Genomic DNA, 19790 nt, shown 5'->3' with positions numbered 1-19790 from the left:
GTACCCGCTGATTGATAGGCAAGGTACACCTTGGACAGGTCCAACACACGTATAGACAAGAAACCATCAGAACATCATTGAAATCTAATGATCTACTGGAAAATCACTTTCATCCTGCTTGCTTGAATGATTGGTCATGACAAAAATGTATCCAATCCATCCATTTATTTTTTTTTTGCCCCCACCCCTCAATGGCAGCCGCAATGGCCTGGGCAATGACTGAACAGCCGCAGTATGTAGATTGGGGTAAACCAAGGGTGCCGCTTGATGGATGGATTTATGTTCTGAAAAGCCACAGCTGCCTGGCTTCCTAGAAACAGAGCCACAAAGAAAAGTGGCAGTATGCGCTTCAAGCATCTAGCATCCTCTTACTATTTCTGACTGGCCATACTGCAGTGTCCGGCAGAATGTGGGCTGCACCAAAAAAAAAAAAACATCTGTGTTGCTTTGAAGGATTGTGAGCATGTGTATTGTTGACTTATGTATTTCAGTCATGAAATTTCTTTGAGAAAACGAAAACCTCTACGACAGTAACATGCTAACCCACAAAATAAGCAAATAGTCGACACGATTCATTACAAGCTTCACAATTGAAATCAATGCGGGCGAGCAAACATTCACCAACACAATGGATCAGAATCACACATTTTGATTATTTGTGCGCCCAAACATGTCAGTAATGTTGTCTCCATGGCAACTTCAGTCAGAGGGGCTAAACTGCTCCACGTAAGAGTGATGAGGAAATTACACTGGCCTTTTACGCACGGGCCACAAGATGGCGTTTTTCAATTCATTGCATTAATATCAGTATGAAAAAACACTTCTAGACCATAAAACCTTTTTGATTTTTTTATTATTGTTCTAAACAATCCAATGAAAATTCAGTTAAGTACACGGACGGACGATCAGAGGAGCAGGGCTGTTTCCAGTTGCCCACGTTACGTGCTACGATATCATCTGCAAGGGAAGATCTTGCAGTTCCCATGTATAAACACACTTTGAGCGCAAAATCAAGTCAATTTCTGCCTTCGCAATGTTAAGGTCCATTGCACCTCACCCGCCCTGGTTGAGGGGAACTGTCTCAATTGACCAGGAGCTTTGCAGCGGCCAAAGTAATAATTTCATTTTTTTTCTGAAAACACAAAAAACTGAACCAAATACTAATCACAGCATATTTATTAATACTTTCATATCAGGGGTAGAACTGAATGATCTATTGAACTAAGGACATAGTCGATTTTAGCAGAGGTGGGCATCACTGCACTTTTCTAACATACTTATTTGATAAATCCCTCAGGCGAGGAGGTGCACACGCGGTGAATGTTTAACTCAACTCAATTTTATTTCAAAAGCAGCTGAAACAAAGTGCTGAAAATAGATGGGGGGGTGGAAACGAAATATGTCATAAAAAGAACAAGGACAAGCACCCAATAGTAGTGTCTGCCAAAGTTGAACAATCCTAATTTGGATCAGCAACAAATTGCACCGTGCACTCCAGTAAGTCAACATCGTTCTGCAGAAATAAGCGATGTGGCTTCAGTGCGACACTGCTAATAAATAGACGAGCAGCCACAAATATAACCTCCTTAGTGGAGGTCTTACATGTCTTCCAATTCTGACTGCTCCATGACACAGAATACACGCGTGTAAACACTCAACCCGAGTATGTTCACAACACAAGTAGACTATCTCATGCTGGGATGTAGTCGCTGCTTCAACGGAACAGCGAACTCCAGTTCACTTCTTCATAAAGTTTCCGTGTGTGCCGCATTCATGAGAAAACAACAAACACCAACAATCCTCTTGCAGCCCTTCAGTGAGGGAAAAAAAAACAAAAAAAACATCCATTCTCACATGAACCCGTTGTCCTTTCTTCCCTCGGCCACCTCCTCTGCTCCGCTCCCCCTCCCCACCGCTTCTTCTTTCCTGGCCCATCCCGGCTCGCAGAAGGTGAAGCAGTACAAAGAAAAGGGATTGCGGCTTTTCCGATTCTTCCCTGGTTATTAACTGCCATTTGTCCTTCAGAGGGCTGTCCTTTCCATTAACCCAACTGATGCTCCTTTCTCATGGAAATCAGCCTGCTGTTGCCTCCTCCACCAGCAGCACCGCCGCTGCCCACAGTGAGAGCAAAGAATTGTGGGGGATTTTTCAAAGACGAAGACCTCCCTCCAGCTCAAAAGCAGAAACAGCTTACACACAAACACGCACGCACGAACACGCATGAGCGCATCTGCCACGCACGACGCATAAACACGGCTGAGATATCAACATACGCCCGCCTCACAAGCTTGCAAAGTTCCGCCTCCGACCACACGAGGCAGGCTAGCACAGGGGGCAACTTAATTGAATGACATTTGCTCTAGATGTTTTTTATATTTGGCCTAAACAGGAAACACAGGTTAGCCTTTGTTGCTAAACTAGTCGCATGTGTGTTTTTAGATGAAATAAAAGGTAGAGCTCCTCCCACTTTAGTAGGAGAGTACATACATGGAAAACAAAAGTGGTCGTTCACATTAAAAAAACAAACGTGACTCCTAATATGAGTGTCTAATGCATCCGTGAATTGTGCTCGTCACGTCACATGTGAAGTAAATATGGCCCCGCATTTAGATCGGTTTTTATGCATTTGTGGCAATTTCAAAGATTTTCTGTTTAAACTGACAGGTACCAACCCGATATTTATTATTTCTTAAGTATCTCATTTTCATAACTGACTGTTTTCTGCTCCTTCGTTGTTTTATTGCTCCATCATTTTTGACGCCGGCCTCGTTTGTCAAACAATTTGTAGCCCTTTTAATGAAGTATGGGTGGGATGAGTGCAAGTTCTTTCACATATCCAATGAAACTTGCCTGGGTCTGATTAAAAAAAAAAAAATCAGAACTGTACTGTTCAAATTGACATGAAGAAAATCAGATACGTGACACATTGGGCAAAAAAAAAAAAAATCAGACCTGGCCTGCAGTATTACCATAGTCTAGTGCTCAGATTTTAACACTTAGACAGACAACAAATATTTCATGTCATCGTAAAATCCCAAAGATTCTTAAACCAGGTCACATCATCTACGCATTCACTTGTTGCAGAAGTCAACAGATACAATTAGTTGACCCCAAAATCACGAAATAAAAAAGGCCATATTGGACAAGCCACACCCACTATGTGCTTTTTCTCGGGGCCCAACAAGGACACAATAAGCACCCAAAGACGGAGGAAATCTTCACACTTCCAATTTATTTTAATTTCACACCAGAAAGGGATTCCTAGTGAAAAAGTGACAAGCTTTTTTCCAAAGCGCTGTGGGCACTGTAACCCTTACCCTTAATAAAAGTCCAACCGTCCTTGGGCATATGAGTCATTGCGCCATTTTATGATTGTCTGTTGGTTGCCAGGTAAAGAGCAACAACTCGGCATGTGGCTCCGTGACATACTGCACAATTGTATTATTACAGTTCATGTGGGAATTATTGATGCTCCAAAATGAAAAATTGCATTACTCAAATTTGGTTCCTGCATCTCGGTGTCACCATAATAAAGCATTCTTAAAGGGGAAGTCAAATCAAAAATGTTCTTTATAATAATATGTTCAACTGGTCTCATTGGGATTACTGTAATCACCAGAATATAAAATGCACCTGATTAAAAGCCGCAACAGTTCAAATTAGCTCTAAAAACAAATTTGTACATCCATGGGCCGCGTCGTATTAATAGCCATAGGTCTCCATGACATAACATGGGATATTTGCAAAGAGGTCACACAGATAAAACTTGTATTTACCTTAAAAACTAGTAGACACTTTTCCCCTCCCAAAACAATGCTTAACACAACTAGTTACACAGTTGTGTCCCAGAACCTTTCTTAGTCAGTCTTGTCACAGATCGCGGACGAGCTTCAACAGGCAGAAATGCACATGCAGCGCAGTCCGTTTGTTACGTGTTTGGGAGACACAAAAAACGGGGGGTGTCATACGTTGCCAGCGATGGTGGGAGTCGATACCCAAAAAGGAAAAAAGAGAGAAGGTTGGATTTATGGCACTCGTTCCCTATGCTCATCAAAATCAACTGAGGATGCTTATTTTTGCTCTACTATCAGGTTTGCCACTTTTTCATGAAACCTCCAATGTGGTGAACAAAATAAAATTCTCCTAGCCACACTTAAGTATATTTAGCCAAGACAACCATCACAATTTGGTTTTGCCGCCGTCTTGTTACGTCCGCCACATAAGTGCTCATGACAGAGACATTGTTGCCCAAATAACAGAAAACATTTCATAGAAGATTTTTTATCGGTTTCTAGTCATAGTTTGATGGCTAACTTGTCGTGATAGAAACGACGGGCCAAGTTATCATCAATAAGGTAGCTGTTCCTTGATTGGCAGCTTGATGCGTTTGAGCCCCGCCCCAAAAATCTGGATGGATGAAATAATTTTACAATAAATTTTACTACAATATTGTTAGCCAATCTTTGCATTTTTTTCAACACCTTTCTAAAATAATTTTTTGGGGGGGGGAAAAAAACACAGAAATGTCTTTGACTGCATCATTACCCAATTAAAGTATGCCACACATCAGTGTACATGGTGGAATTATGATTTAGGGCTGATGTATGGAAAAAGTGTGAAGTCAACACATGCAATAAATTGAAACTGGGTGGAACATACACGCACGTATGTGTTTGATTATTATTCTTTTCCATGCACTTAACAAAAAAACAAAACATTCTCTTGTCCTCAAAGTGTCAAAGCCAGACACAAACAGTCAGATTTGATATGACTTGTCTCCAGATTAAATGGTTGTTTCGCTGTCTTAGAGTCACACATCATGCTTTGTTTAGTTTTTTTTTTTTTTTAGATGGGAAAGAAAAATCAATGTTTTATTTTTTTTCCGAGACTCAGTTTTCATACCAACAAAATACTTGTACGTTCTTCTATTCAGAGTCCCAGGAAAGGGGCTAGCTTGCTAACCCCCGTTACTCTGCCGCCAGCCTGTCATCGAATTCACAAACAGTATTTTTTATTTGTTTTTAATGGCATCAATGTTGTGTTGCAGCAACTAATTACATGCTCGGCTGGCCACACAAGAAAATTGTGGTATTATTTGCATTATTTGCATACAGACCTTGTACTGGAGCCATCTGGTTTTTGATGCGTATTTTGCTGAGGCAAATTCTCGATATTTGCTCTTATACAGCCGCATACCGCTACACACACACACACACACATTTTGGATTTGTCACTCACAACCCGCATGTGCACTCCAACCATAAATGGCTGACGGTTTAATTGGCCCAACAGTGACATGTTCCATCATTTTGTTGGTCAGAGGTGATGAGATTATGGGTATTGACGGCTTGAAATACTTCTTTGGTGGAATATTAATTACGCAGCAGAATCCAGTGGTTTTAATCCATCCTAGTGGGCGAGCACTTTGCCACTTGCTGTCGACTGAAAATTATATCAGTTGCTCAGGGGTCAGGTATCCACCAATCACGACTCACCTGATTCCTGCGTTTGGTCAGGCGATGTTCACAAACCGAGCCGAGCTTTCATTCATGTGCACGCCGCACGTAGAGAAGTTATACTCAGACGTGAGAGACAATACACGCGTGACTCGACTTTCTAATGTCTAATAATTCCAATCACCCCCTATTTTTGTACAGCGTTAATTGTAATACAGATTAATTTATTGCTTGTGTTAAAGAAAATACATAGGTAGAGGACCTTGAAAAAAATAATCGCATATTACATCGCAATCGCAATATTGAGGAACAAAAATCACAATTAGATGAAAAATCCTACTCATCCCGTGTTAAAACAAAATTCTAGATTTTTGAAGGCTTGATTTAAGATATTTTAATGCCAATTAAGGCTCTTTTTTGTAGGAGTCTAGATTCAGTGCCTTTGATGACTTTTTAAGAATCCGCAGGAACCGTTGACGGGTAACGACAAAGACAAAGGCACAGTCTTGTGAGAAAAAGTCACTTCCATTTCCTTATTTTGTAGCAGCAGGCCTCGACGTGAGTGGAGCGAGTTAGCGCAACTCCAAGGTCCCTCATCTTTGTGCACCTCCACATACAGTTAAGATTTACCATGTCAACATTTTGGGGTAGGATTCTTGTTTTCCCTTGGATGTCATCGACCAATAAAAGTCATGCTGCTCGCTTTGAATTGCTTGCAGATTAAATGATGATGTCCTAACTACCTTGCATTCACATCGTAGAGATTGGGCACATTTATAGTAATCACTACAAATGACACATTCTGTCGACAGGCCAGAGCAAGCGTGTGCACATATGATGACGGTATTTGCAAAGCAATAAACCCTCTCGATTCAGGAGGGGAAGGGGCCGAGTCTTATACTACCAAAATCTGGCAATAGATTCCTCACTATAATGTTTAAGATTGCTCATGCTAATAAATAAAATCATTACTATAAAGGATCCCAAATCACTTGAATTCAATTTCAAACTCCAGGAATAAAGAATATTTGATTTTGATAAAAGGCACTCGAATTGCGCATGGATTTGCCTTTTCAACCTTAACAAAACTTTTTAATAGCTGAAGCAAGGCAAAAAGATATACACATGCAAAACCTCACTGAAATTTCCACTAACTACCCAGACTAAACTTAGCTCTTCCCTGACTTTCAAAGATCTAGCCAACCGAGATAATCACTTCAACAATAAAACCCCTTCCATCACGGGTTCAGGATATGCGTTCAAAGTATTTTACTTTTTTTTTTGTGTGAGTTTTACAACATAATTTTGAGTTAAAAAAATACCCAACAGTACTGATTTAGCCAATCAGAGCGTTACAATCATTTTGCCAGCCGCTGATTGATGTTGGAGTTCTGTCAGTGGATGCACAGCGCACTGCTCGCCTTGCTGATGATTTTGGCGTTTTTGTGTTATAATGTAATAATTAAGTTTTCAATGGTCAATTTTAACACATGATCACATTGATCAAATTTTCCATTTGTTTTTTTATTATTTTTATTTTACAAATAAAACACCTTGGGAATGTACTGTATTACGTAAGCTTCATCATCATCATCGCTGTCGTGAGTGCGTTGTTTGTACTATACTGTTGTTTTTATTTTGCTCTCTCGTTGAATTATAATACACGTTTAAATGTGTTTGTATTGTTTTGAAAGTTGGTTTAAAGACCTTTAATAAAATGTAAATGCCGCAAATGCTATAACATGTCTAGATTGTATTCCTACATCGCTGTGTTGTGGAATGTAACTCCTGCAATGAGGGGAATTTACTGTACGCTCCTTCCTTGAAACCAATTACTACTTTGCTATTACCAGGGACATGGATGCCATCTTGTGACATCTTGGGCGGTTCGGGAAGAGCACAAACACCACGAATAGGTGAGTCAGGGTGGGTTCAGGTAAAAAAATATATATATGAATAGAGGAACTTGTGAGCAGAATTTACTGTACACTACTGACATTTATAAATACAGAATGTATAACTTAAAGGTATTGTCATTTCTCCAAAAACCCCATGTAACATGACAGTATATTATTTTGCAGCATCAATAAATGTCCAAAGAATTGAGAGAATTATTGGATATCCATAATGACAGATTATTATCGAATGTAAAGTAATTTGTAAATGTAAATATAAACAAATCGAAGTCAACCAACATCCCGTAAAAGGCTGTGTACAACCTTTGGAATCCCTTGGTAAAAGAAATTAGACAAAAGTACACATTGCGTTAAGTGGTTGCGGTAAGCATGTAACACAGCCAAATTATTTGCAACAACTCATTATGATGCAGTCCAGTTGTACACAACTGCAAACTACAAAAATAAACATGTAAGACTGATACAATAATAGTGTATATGACTACCGCACTGTGTTAGACACCCTCCACTTGTTCTACTTCCAAGGAAAAACACACATAGTCACGCACGCGCCCGCGCGCGCGCAGGCCAAAGGAACAAAAACATCCGAGGAGCCACAAACATGACACAAGCCACGAGGAGGACAGTTACATGCGTGTGGTCCACACATCTCCGACCTTAATGAGCAACGTGACAAATGAACGCACCATCACCGCAGAATAAAAGCAAGACTTTATTACACTGCCACTAAACAGCCTCAATTAAAATCCACTTTCAACACAATTTTTTACTCTTCCATAATCTCGAAAACACACGGAGAGACTTTATATTCCCAAAATGGCCTGAAACGCAACAACTTGACCTAAAATAACAAAAATTAAAGGGCCCTGGTAACGTGCCCAAAACTGTCGCGATCGCTTTTAAGCAACTATTTGTAGCGCTGTTAAATGTCTAGTCACGCACACACACACGCGCGCGCGCACCCACAAAAATACGCCACAAATGACGCAAAGGCCAATGGCGCTTATTTAGCAATACCAACACATCCAATAACAAACCGAGCGTCGCGCAAGTCGAAGTGCACGTCAGCTGGACGCCGTCAAAAGTGGCGTAAAAACTGTCCCAAACATACACAAGCACAACAACGTGCAAACACGATATGCGAAGGAGGGGGGAAAGGAGGGGGAAAGAAGCAGTTTACCCACCAAAAAGTTTCCAGCACTGCATTAGTCAACTTTCACTTGGAGCCCCGGTAAGCGTCCATCCCGAGCAGAAAGCCACCGTGGGAGAGACCCACGCCGCCAACTCCACGCACTCTCTTCGATGTCTTCTTTGCTTGTTTTTCAAATAATTGTAAACGACTCCCCCCCCCCTCCCAATAATTTAGATATTCGGGGCCTGGGAGTGAGCGTGTGTGGCTCTCCTCAGGCTGCAACCGAGTTAGGGGGCGGTAAGCATTGTGGGAGTGTGACGTCAGGCCACTTTCACAAACTTTTTTTTTCACTCAGGGACAGATTACTGTGTTGTTGTTGGGTTTTCAAACACTAAACGGCAGCTAGGCTCTGGTCAGTTAAAACACCTGCTCGCTGTCTCCGCATTATTTTTTAAACAATGCATTTGTAATAAATCGGAAGCATTAAAACTCAATACAAAATCAAAATTCATTTTAGAAATGATTTGACTTCAGACCACAGCCAACACACACGAATATATTTGGAAATGTTGAATATTAATATGTTATTAATGTATTCCGTTCCTTTAGCCATTACACAAACATTACGGGTCAATAACAAGCATGTGCAGGTTTTCAAATTCTTACCAGATGATCACCGTATGCGTCAGAAAAAAATAAAAATGTTGGCAACATTTGCATATGCATTTTGCATGCTTTTTAAAGACAATGACGTTTATTATCTGCGTTTTTAATACATATACCGTATACGCACATGTGAATTAATCACCTGCCAAATTCTGCATAATTACCAATTTTTATAGTACATTTTATAAATGCATGTGTCAACATTCACAATAAAGTAAAATATGTAATTAACAGCCGTAATGACATGAAGTCTTGGATTTACTTGTAATTTAATTGAAAACTAATTTTAACAAAATGCAAATAATTAACCCGCACATTGTCTTTGCTTTGTGTTTTGAATTATATGACCTGTCATCTGCAGAATAGATCAAGAAACGAGTAAAATAAATCGACACTCACTTTCATTCAGAGTGAAACAAAATCACAATGAAAAGGGTAAATTTTTTAGCGTTGAGTTTGAGTGGATTACACTGACATACACTGACTGGGATTATTGGATGAAAACATTCATCAAACATTCTAATAATAATCAGATTCATTTATATTATTATTTTGGAGGATTTCACACCGTAAGAATCTTATGTTTACATTTTAATAGCAAGTAATAAGTAATAAATGAAGTAAAATTAATAAACGTGCTGAGCCCACATTGCCTGTTTAATTCTTGAAGTTTTTCAGTGTGACCGTGCATGCGTCGTGCAATTTGTGTTGTAGAGGGGGTGAAAGAATTACTTCCAGGGCACATCAACTCGTTTCCTCGTCACCCCCTCCTCCTCGAAGCCCACCACAAACTGATGGAGCCCGCAGGGGGAACATGTTTGTGCAGCCAGGGAGCGTGGGGGTGGGGGAATCGACCGTGCTGCCTTCAAGCTCCTCCAGTTATGCGCAAAAATAAAATCCATTCATTTTAAAGATCCGTAATTCCAAGCGTTTTTAAGAACAATTTCACCCACCTGTGTTGTATGTGTTCCTATGTATTTTCTCGCACATTAAACATGACTTACAACCTGGTCGTATACTCTTTATTTAGAATCTCATTTGATTCGCAATACTTTATTATATTTTTACAGTTATATAATAAACCATTTTTTTTTACTGCAGAAAGGCACCTTCATAATTCTTTTTTTCAGCATCCAAATAAGTCGATACATTTGTTTCATATTTATCTGACCCCCCCCTCTCCGAAATTCATTTGGAAAATACATATTTCCGACAGTTATTGAAGGCACCGGAGGCCTCTTTCTCTAGTGGACACGCCCCCAAAGCGCAACAGCCGTACCTGTTGGTGGCAACTAATTCCTCCTTTTTCTGCTAAAGAAGTGAGTGAAAACAATTACCGTAGTCGCAATTTAGGATTTAAAATGGACAGGCATTGTTTTAATAGATATTTTCTCTATTTCTGCTTATGAACGGTTTGCTGATTTTGTTGGCGTTTTTTGGAGTGGCTGTTTTCTTAGTAAATCGGAAGTCGTTTAAAGTGCTCGTTCCGTTCCATTATTTTGTACAATAGAAGAACATTAAATGAAAATGCATCTTCAATTACCACAGTGATGGAGTCATGACGTTTTTGAAATTTTGACGATGTTCGTTTGATTGTTTTCAGATTAATTTCGCATCAAAAAGTATTTTTTTTAAAACAGTTTTTGCTTTAATAGAAATTAACAACAATTTAAAGATGAACGTGAATGATTCATACAAAATGTAAAGTTTAGGGAATACATGTTCAAATGACAAATAAAACCTTATTACTGATTTCAGGAACTCAATAAAATGGCATCACCATTTGATGTTTATAATTAGATGTCTTTTTGGAGTACTTTTTTTAAGTGAAATGATTAAAAAACAATAGATGAAACGATATACATTAAATGTATAAAATTATTTTAGAACAAAATAGATGAAGAGGGAGGTTTCTAATATGAGAGGTATTCCACTAATACTTTAAAAACCATATAGTGCTGATAAAGAAAAGTCAAACATATTATTTAAAATTTGCAAAGGTTTGCAACAATTAAATCCTGACTTTGTTTTCTGCTTCTAGTCCATTTGCACATGCATATTCCATTTGGAGGAGCATTCCTCCACGACTAAATGATTCTTACAGCATAAAAAATATACCTGCTCTACATGTCTGACTTTGATCATTGATATTTATGAGAAATAAAGGAAGATATAAAATGGCAATTTCTGCCTTTTATTAATTAGCCACAAAGTTTAGAATTGTTTCAAAAATAGTTGGCAGGGAGGGGAAGGGATTTTTTTTTTTCAATACTTATAACGCGCCCTCAAAGTTACTTCCTTTCTGCTGAACAGTTTACTTTTTTGTGTGTTGCACGCAAATAACCAGATAACGAACATATAAGCATCCAAGGAGATGTTAGAGTGCGGAGGAATCCAGAGTGCTGTGCCCCCTGAGCTATATAGCGTTTTTGAAAGAAAAAAAACAAACAAAAGAAATGTGTAGAATTTATTCCATTTTGCACAAAATAGAAAAAATCTGGATCCAAATAGATTTTTTCTTAAGTTGAGTAATAGTAGGCTACTTAAATAAAATGCATCTGGATCAATATAATCTTATTTTGTGCAACCACTTGATGAAATGAAAGTGTGTAAATTTAACGCACCTTTTTTCAGTGTAGTTGTTGGGACTTGAACAATCACCCTCTGGTTTTAAAGCCCAAGTCCTAACCACTGTCCCAAAAAGATAGATAGGTTGAGTTTTTAAGTTTGTGTTTTTCTCTTTTGTTTTTCTGCTTAATGGCTTGTTAAACACCATTCTATGCTGGAAAAAACTGGGGTGAACTCAAAATTTCAAGGCAACATAAACAAATTTTAAATTGGGCGAATTGCACTGGACAGGGGAGCTCTCTAATCTCGTTGCACACTGTACAATGACAAAACAGGGATTTCTGATTCTAAACAAAATATTTCAAGTGTGAAAACTGTCTGTCCCACATTTTTAGCAAAGAAATAAATATTTACACAACCAATTGTCCCTTGTATTGTCCGCCAACATAAAGCTACAAGTCAAAATAACTCAGCAAATTGTTTTGGAGCAAACAACTTGCTTGCGCTGTTTTGCTAACGGACATCATTGCCATAAATAATAATAATTAATAATTAATATTTTAAAGTTGTTGCAACTCAAATGCCTGTTTTAGCCCCCGCCCTCAAAAAATAGATTTATTTATTTTTTTTTTTTTTTTACAATGTATGACATCCATTGCTTCGTTTTTTGCCAGCGCACGTCACCTGTGTCTTTATGCACTATGAATACAATGACACTGATGTCAGTGCTGAAGGGAGGAAAAGCGAGGCGCACCCTGCTCCAGTGCTGTCGTCACTACTCTGAGGGATTCAATGCGTTTAACTATTCATTTCATGAATATTATTGTGTGTGATGACAACAAGGACAATTCTTCTTCTTCTCTGACAACCTTTGGCTATAGCTCGAGGTGCAACATAATGGCGACACTGACTTCTTGTTCTTCCTCGCTGCGGCCTCCACAGAAGCTGATCACATCCTCATCAGTCGTGATGTCTTCCAGCAATTCTCCTCCTAGGAAAGCGTAGTAGTGAGCTCCCGATAATAAAGCGCTCACATCTGTGTCTGTTTAAGGTGACACTTGGCTCCCGTGTCATTCCGACTCACCTTTGTCCTCACACCTCCTTTCTGAACTCGCCTAAGCGTCGTGTCATACACACACAGGTGCACGTCGCCGCACTCAGCCCCTCCTTTGCCACAATTAGTTCACATCTGGAGTTTGTTTGCTCGCCAGAAAAACAACCCGCAATCCTCTTGAAATGAGGACGTGTGTGTGTGTGTGTGTGTGTTTTTACGAGTTTTGTTTTGTAAAACAGTTGGGTGGCTTGCTTTAATGGAGACTGGGTGATGAACAGCCACTAAATGTTGGGCACAAATTGCGGTTACAAGATGTGAGATTGTATGTCACTGGTGCGGATATACTAAATGGACTAAACTATTGGAACACATTCCGTCTATAGGAAGTGAAAAGTTAGAAAGCATAGTGTTGCTCTCTGAATGGATTTTTAACAGCTTCCACTTTTATGGAAAGTCTTTCTACATCTTGTGTGTCTTTTGGAATTTGTGTGGTCAATGCTACCGTCAACAAATTCACACTTGCAATGCAGCCTGCATAGATATCTTAACAGATGAACCAATACACTATCAGGGGAAGGGTTGGAAGCAGGCATGGTGCCAGAATTTTTTTTTTTCATGGCCTTATGGGGGCTTGACTGATTTGTGCTAAGTTACTTTACAACATTGCTCTTGTTCTTTCAGTGGAAGTATATACACAGCATGAGTTATTTTAATATAAAATGATTTGTAACCGAAAAAATTATTCAACAAATCAAAACTAAATACTTTACAATTGATTACAGTGCAGTTGCAAAATATTTGACCAAATGTGAAAGTAAACAAAACAACTTTCCCTGCTACTCCCAAACACACACAGGGTTCAGGTGCAGCACAAACAGGGTAGCAGAGGTTGCATTGGAACAAAATGGCTACTTCAGATTTTTTTTTAAATATATCAAAAATTAAAATACAAAGGTGGGGAGAGAGTCTTTGCCGGGGCTACACCCCTACCCTCTGTGTAAGCCAGTGCCTGATTGGAAGCATACAATTGTCCAAAATATCCTGGAGAAGACTAAAGTTTTTGACACATTGTCAACCTAGGCTTCCAGTTTAAATTCATGAGATTGAATTTCGTTTACGATGGCCCCCAGTCAAGTGTGTAGCTTTTTATTACCTTCCTTTGCCCATGAACCAAAGTATAATCTGTATAATACAATGCAACACGATACAATTTTATTTATATACAGCTATATACAGCACATTTGACAACAGCTGGAGCTGCAACAAAGTTCCTTCCACATGGTGCAATATAAATTTGCAAAAAGGATGGGTGGATAAACTAAGACTAAACTGAACTGACCTAAACAAAAATAAAACATTCAAAGAGAGGAGCTAAACCAAGACATGACACGTGACATACAGTGAAGCCTATTTTGATTCAGTACAGTATTAATTTCAAGTTGTCTAAACTACAGTAAGGAGTTAATTGACAGTTGTTTTTTTTATTGTATTGTTTATTCATTTGGTTTTGGTTTGTTTGTGCAACACGGTAATACAATGGTTAGCTAGTCTGTGTTACTGTTGAGAGGTCTGGGTTCAAATCTTGCTTCAAGTGAATCTGCTTTAATTGAAACCAAATTTAGCGTCTCACCCTTTCAAACAGTCGAACTGTCCACAACGAACGCGTTACACAACAGGTAAATGCATGCAGTAGCCTCATGATGATGTAACAAGAGAATATGTGAGCAGCTAAAGTCTATCTTGGCCCAGCACCTTCTGTTCTGTGATGAGGTGAACCATCAGGTTCCATCGAAGGCTCTGCATCATGTTGATAAGGATGGGTGGATCCTTTTTAGTCGAGTCCAGCGGAGCCACTAGAGCGCCGCCTGCTGGACAGTAGCCGACTAGACTGGATCCCCATAAAAGCTAAAAATAGACTTTTTTTTTAGCCTCGGAAAACGCACCATGGGAATCCTACTAAAAAGACACAGCATAGTGTCAAGTTACCCTCTAAATCTGTCTACTTGTCCAGCAAGCTTAATCCTACGCCACATGAGCCTTGACATGAAATATGGGTGGGACTTCCGGTAGAGCGACGCCAGCGTTTTATTTACATGGAAACTGTGCAACTCCACTTTCTATGACAATCACTGACTTTAACTATGTGGGAACATCAGTTGTTGCAACTTATAAGAGAAAACATTTCAATCTCGCTTCCTGCAAACGTAGGAAGGTAGGAGTCACGTGCTTAATTTCTTGCGTGAACCAGTTTGCAGTGAATGCTGGGTCATTCTTGAGCTGGAATACAATTTTGAAAATTTTTCTCACAATGGAGAGTTATGCGTTGCTCTATGCAATGCTGAGATTCTTGACAGCGGAGGGAGTGTGATGGTGTGCTGCAACATTCTCAATGATGGAGGAAAAAAACAAGTGTCTGAGTCGTCATCACTGCATGCATCTCAAAGCAGACAGATCTCCAGATGGGATTCATGCATATCTCCACAGTCTTGGAAAAACTCAAAGCTTGCCCTATGTCGTTGTGTTCGTCACTGCGGGAGTAGAAAAGAATGGCGTGGCCTGTCAACAGTCCTGACCTCAACATTTGTGGATCATCTTGACCATTGGGTGGTGGAATGGCCCCCAACAGTCGTGACTGACCAAGTATTGTTCTTCTGTGGTCTTGAAACGGCTGCCAATTTGCCAGTATGTCTTGTTTCTTCCTTGCTATGGATGAGACTTCAATCACCAGACCACCAAATAAAAGCAACAGAATACATAACGGCATTCAGCACTCAAGGATGTGATTGATGATTTGCCACATTTTACTTTGTGCTTGTTGCTCATCCTGCCAAACCGGGCACCTTTTAACAGTGTAAAATGCATTGGCAATTAAAAAAAAGTCTTGTTACAGCTGAAAAATAATCTACCAAATGCTATTTCTTTTTCATGTTTATAACTGCCGTTTAAGTCATTGAACGTATCAACTCCGAGACATAATAATTTTGTTTGTTTTGCTACGTGTCGTTACTTCACCTGAAGAAAATTGCCCTGCTGCAACACCCCCCCAACTCCCTGAGAGTTATGTCTCTCTGCATTGTTATCACTGCTGTCATCTCAAACAATGAAAAACTGTGTGCGTTGGAGGGGTGGGGGGGAGGGAGCATGCACAGGAAAGGAGGGAAACAACAGCCAGCTGCCGAGCATCACAGAAGAAAAGCAAGAGTTATTGAATGCAAAGAAAAAAGGAAAGAAAAAGTTGAACTCTGGGTCATGCAAGTCCATCAAGAAATAACTGCGTTTTCCGAATTTGTATTTATTAAATGTGATGACATCACACTCAGAGCTAAGTGGAGTCACTTGACATTAAAAAAATAATGATTAGGGAATCTCATCTCTGTTAGGCCACACCCACTCAGGCCATGTGTTGCCATGGTTATCCAGCAGTTTGAGTTTGGGCATTTTGAGCAGCAATATGAAAGAAGATGTGATGTAAAATATGTGATGAAAGAGTTGATGTTAATGTCCTAGTTATTACTCAAGACCATCCAATGCAAAACAGATTTTTTGTTCATTACATTTTGCTATGTTTCATGAATAGTTATGCAGAAATGAAGAAACGAGTTGTTTATGTTTTTTTTTTGTTCAATTATTTTTAACAGCAGGCTATGTACAAGCATGTCCTGTACCTATATATGATATAAATGCAAAACGTTTTCTATATAAAACTAAGAATTTCCCTGATTGCTTCTAATTGCATCCATCCATTGACTGTAGGTTTGTACTCATTAGGATCATGGATGACCTGGAGCCTGTCCCTGCTGACTTTGGGTGAGAGTCAGGATACAACCTTGATTAGATTTATTTATTTTTTTAAGAAATCAAACTTTTAAGTCAATCAATATTTGGGAATATGTCAAATGATATGAATTGAGCATTAAACAGTATACATAACACACACGCACACACGAAACAAACAAAGCGAAAATAAAAAATGTGATCGTCTTGATTTTGTTTTGAGTGAGGAGTTTACGACGGAAGCAACATCATGCTTTTTTCTGTCCTGCAGATGGCAGCACACGCGTGAATAGTCTTGACAGTCTCCACCATTACTCAAACGAAGAAGGTAAAGCGCGCGCACTGCATTGTGGGATATGTTTTGAACTACAATGGCGGTGTGGAAGCTGCCGTCTCACGCGCTCACGCTTACTTGCTTACTTTGTTCACTCTTAGAACAAACTTGTCGGGCGGCTGCCGAAGAACTGGAGTGGGATCATAATGGATATGTGCTGTACTGTCCGTGCATGGGTAATAAACATTTTTATTTTAAAGCAGCTTTTCTACTTGACACCATTACTTGTCGTTGTTAATTCGCATTGTAAATATACCCCCTCTTTTTTACACAGTACATCGCAATAAAAAATACATTTTAGTTCCAACGTACGTATGATCACATTCAGCATAAAGAAAGACAAAGTTGTGTTTGTGTGTTCAGGTCGCTTTGGAAACCAGGCAGACCATTTCCTGGGTTCTCTGGCTTTTGCGAAGATTTTAAATCGAACCCTGGCAGTCCCCCCGTGGATTGTTTACCGTCATCTCAGCCCGCCTTCCAAGAATGTAAGTCTGTATGCCGGTTTCTATTTGCAGTCGTGTCCAATAAACATTATGGACAAAAGCGCTTGCACACTCAAAAGACAGGGAAATACGAAAAAGGACCCCCGAGGAATTATTGTGAACTCCCCTCATTTATTATTTATGCTACATACACATTAATAAATAGTTACCTTGTAATGAGTCACGTGAGCGCTACCCTTTACTTCTAGTTTCCGGTCTAAAAATAATCCAAATATCATCTCTGTGCAAAAATTCACGACTTTTATAATCTATGATTTTTTTCCTCTGCTATTCATCCAGGTTCACGTTCCATACAGTGAGTTCTTCAAACTCGAGGTCCTCTTGGCCTACCATCGCGTGGTGGCTTTGGAAGTCTTCATGAAGGAGCTGGCTGATAAACACTGGCCCAGAGGACAGAGGAAAGCTTACTGCTTTGAGGCAGCGGCTCAACGGAGTGCCGATAAGCGATCCTGTCCCATGAAGGTGAGGTTACAGTGAAACAGCAAGATTTTTGTCTCAATTAAGAGTCCCATTCCTCACACAGAAGTAAAACGTAGATTTTTGACTGATTTGGGAGAGTCTGCATGGTCCCATGGAGCATTCGTGCTACCAGAAAATATAAGAGCATGCAATACGAGAAGAATAAACTTCAAATAACTCCTACAAAGTGACAAAAGTAGAATTATCCCACTCTAACTTTCAGCGGCTTGTTTAAAAGTTGGGAACAGAACAAGGCTCTAAAATGGTCCAAATTATCTTTGTGCGCCTTGCTTTTGACTTCTCATTTTCAATGGCGTTTGGAGTCAAACGCTGTCCTCTCGTGGCTCGTCCGTCACTTCACATATCAACAGCTTGTTCTTGTGCTTCTTTGAGTGCTATCCAGCAGGGTAACAATAGTTGTCATTATACCTAGTTTTTATTTTGTTGCGGTTGCGCAAGCGTGTGTGTGTGTGTGTGTGTGTGTGTGTGTGTACCTGCTCGATATTTGCTCTAATGCGTGTGAATGGTTCTGGTCTTTTCAGGATGGAAATCCATTTGGTCAGTTCTGGGACTATGTCGGGGTGGACTTTGACGAGTCTGTGTTATTTAGTGGTATTTCCTTCAGTGCATACCACCAGCAGCAGTGGATGAAAAAGTGAGTAAACCTTTTCTTTGACTTCAGTAAATGTTGTGGCCAGGGGTGGGTATTGATTAATTGTTTGATGAGAATGCTGTCCGTTGTTTGAAATTCATTGTTGAAAAGATTTTGTCCCACCTAGCTGTCTTGTCTTGGCCAGAGAAACTTGACATGGGCGATATTGTGTACATCAGCTATATTCCAAATGGCTCTCTAACTGACACATTTCCAGACATGAAATGTTCATCTTGTGTTCTTTGCTTTAGTTTGTGGTTACATTTCTGAGCTAGATTTCTAGATGGAAAAGTCAAATGAAAAGGCTTTTTATTCTGTGTGACAATACTCGAATCTGGGAAGCTTTTAAAAGGCTGAACTCAACCCTTCCCCTCCTTGGCGCTCTAGGTTTCCACCCAACGAGCACCCGGTCTTGGCCCTTCCCGGCGCCCCTGCCCAGTTTCCGGTGGTGGAGGAGCACGTGAGCCTGCAGCGTTACGTTGTGTGGTCAGACAAGATGGCGGCAGAGGGACAGAAGCACATCGATGCCCTCCTGACTCGGCCCTATGTTGGTCTTCACTTGCGGATCGGCAGTGACTGGGTGAGGTGGTTTTCGAGATTCGGCTCTCACGAGCACTTCGCTACATTGATTCAATGTTCTTTTTTTTTCTTGTAATTCTTTTTAATACGGTGGGTGAATCTCTATGAATGTCCTGCCATTCAATAGCGAGTAATCCATTTATTTCATGTGTATTGTGTTTGTTTGTAGACCCACACGCATATTACAGTATTTATGCCAGTTTCTATAACTAAGGATAATTTTGTAAATGAAAAGTGATATCAATGTCTCTTGCCATTCTTTCTCATTCCTCCTTAAAGCAAAACGCCTGCAAATTGCTGAAGAGTGGCGAAGCAGGGCCTCATTTCATGGCCTCCCCTCAGTGCGTGGGCTACAAGCGGCAGGCGGCGCTGCCCCTCACCATGACCATGTGCCTTCCCGACTTAACCGAGATCCGCAGGGCCGTCAAGCTGTGGGTGGAAAAGACCTCAGCTCGCTCCGTCTACATCGCCACCGACTCTGAATCCCACAGCAGCGACATTGAGAAGCTCTTCAAGGGCAAGGTGACGAAACGGTTTGACAAAGTCACTCACACTTGCTCATTGCAACTGGCTTTTCTCTAGCAGATTATGTCATCATTGCAAAATGTTTACATAGCGACCGATAATGCTCAACAACTGACGTCCCGAATCCGACATTATGCATTATTCTTCACGATTTAAAACAATTGCCTTTAAT

The 19790-nt window shown here is 40.0% G+C and overlaps 2 protein-coding genes across 6 annotated transcripts in view; one reads left to right on the top strand and one right to left on the bottom strand.

Annotated features, from left to right (window-relative positions):
* The window catches only part of plagl2 (pleiomorphic adenoma gene-like 2), a 37242-nt gene extending 28545 nt beyond the window's left edge, over positions 1 to 8697 (bottom strand). Inside the window, exon 1 of the mRNA XM_088290544.1 lies at positions 8557 to 8697. The gene's annotated coding sequence lies outside the window, so the exon portion shown is untranslated. The remainder of the gene's footprint in view (positions 1 to 8556) is intronic.
* pofut1 (protein O-fucosyltransferase 1) overlaps positions 1 to 19790 on the top strand; it is a 43313-nt gene that overhangs the window by 20588 nt on the left and 2935 nt on the right. Inside the window, exons 2-10 of one of the 5 annotated variants that reach the window (XM_088290547.1) lie at positions 7310 to 7372; positions 16561 to 16599; positions 16838 to 16894; positions 17002 to 17076; positions 17264 to 17385; positions 17683 to 17865; positions 18405 to 18517; positions 18902 to 19094; positions 19373 to 19615. In XM_088290547.1, the coding sequence (XP_088146673.1) occupies positions 7318 to 7372; positions 16561 to 16599; positions 16838 to 16894; positions 17002 to 17076; positions 17264 to 17385; positions 17683 to 17865; positions 18405 to 18517; positions 18902 to 19094; positions 19373 to 19615 (1080 nt within the window). In that variant the 5' untranslated portion in view covers positions 7310 to 7317. Of the gene's footprint in view, positions 1 to 4046; positions 4092 to 7309; positions 7373 to 15466; positions 15475 to 16560; positions 16600 to 16837; positions 16895 to 16918; positions 17077 to 17263; positions 17386 to 17682; positions 17866 to 18404; positions 18518 to 18901; positions 19095 to 19372; positions 19616 to 19790 lie in introns of those variants that run through there. The other 4 variants (XM_088290545.1, XM_088290549.1, XM_088290548.1 and 1 more) reach the window with 4 other exon arrangements.

The sequence above is a fragment of the Idiotropiscis lumnitzeri genome, chromosome 3, assembly GCF_059441095.1.
Source record: "Idiotropiscis lumnitzeri isolate Australia: NSW breed Sydney's pygmy pipehorse chromosome 3, RoL_Ilum_1.0, whole genome shotgun sequence".
Taxonomy (NCBI): domain Eukaryota; kingdom Metazoa; phylum Chordata; class Actinopteri; order Syngnathiformes; family Syngnathidae; genus Idiotropiscis; species Idiotropiscis lumnitzeri.
The sequence above is the reverse complement of the archived record's forward strand: the minus strand, read 5'-3'. Positions and strand labels throughout refer to the sequence as shown.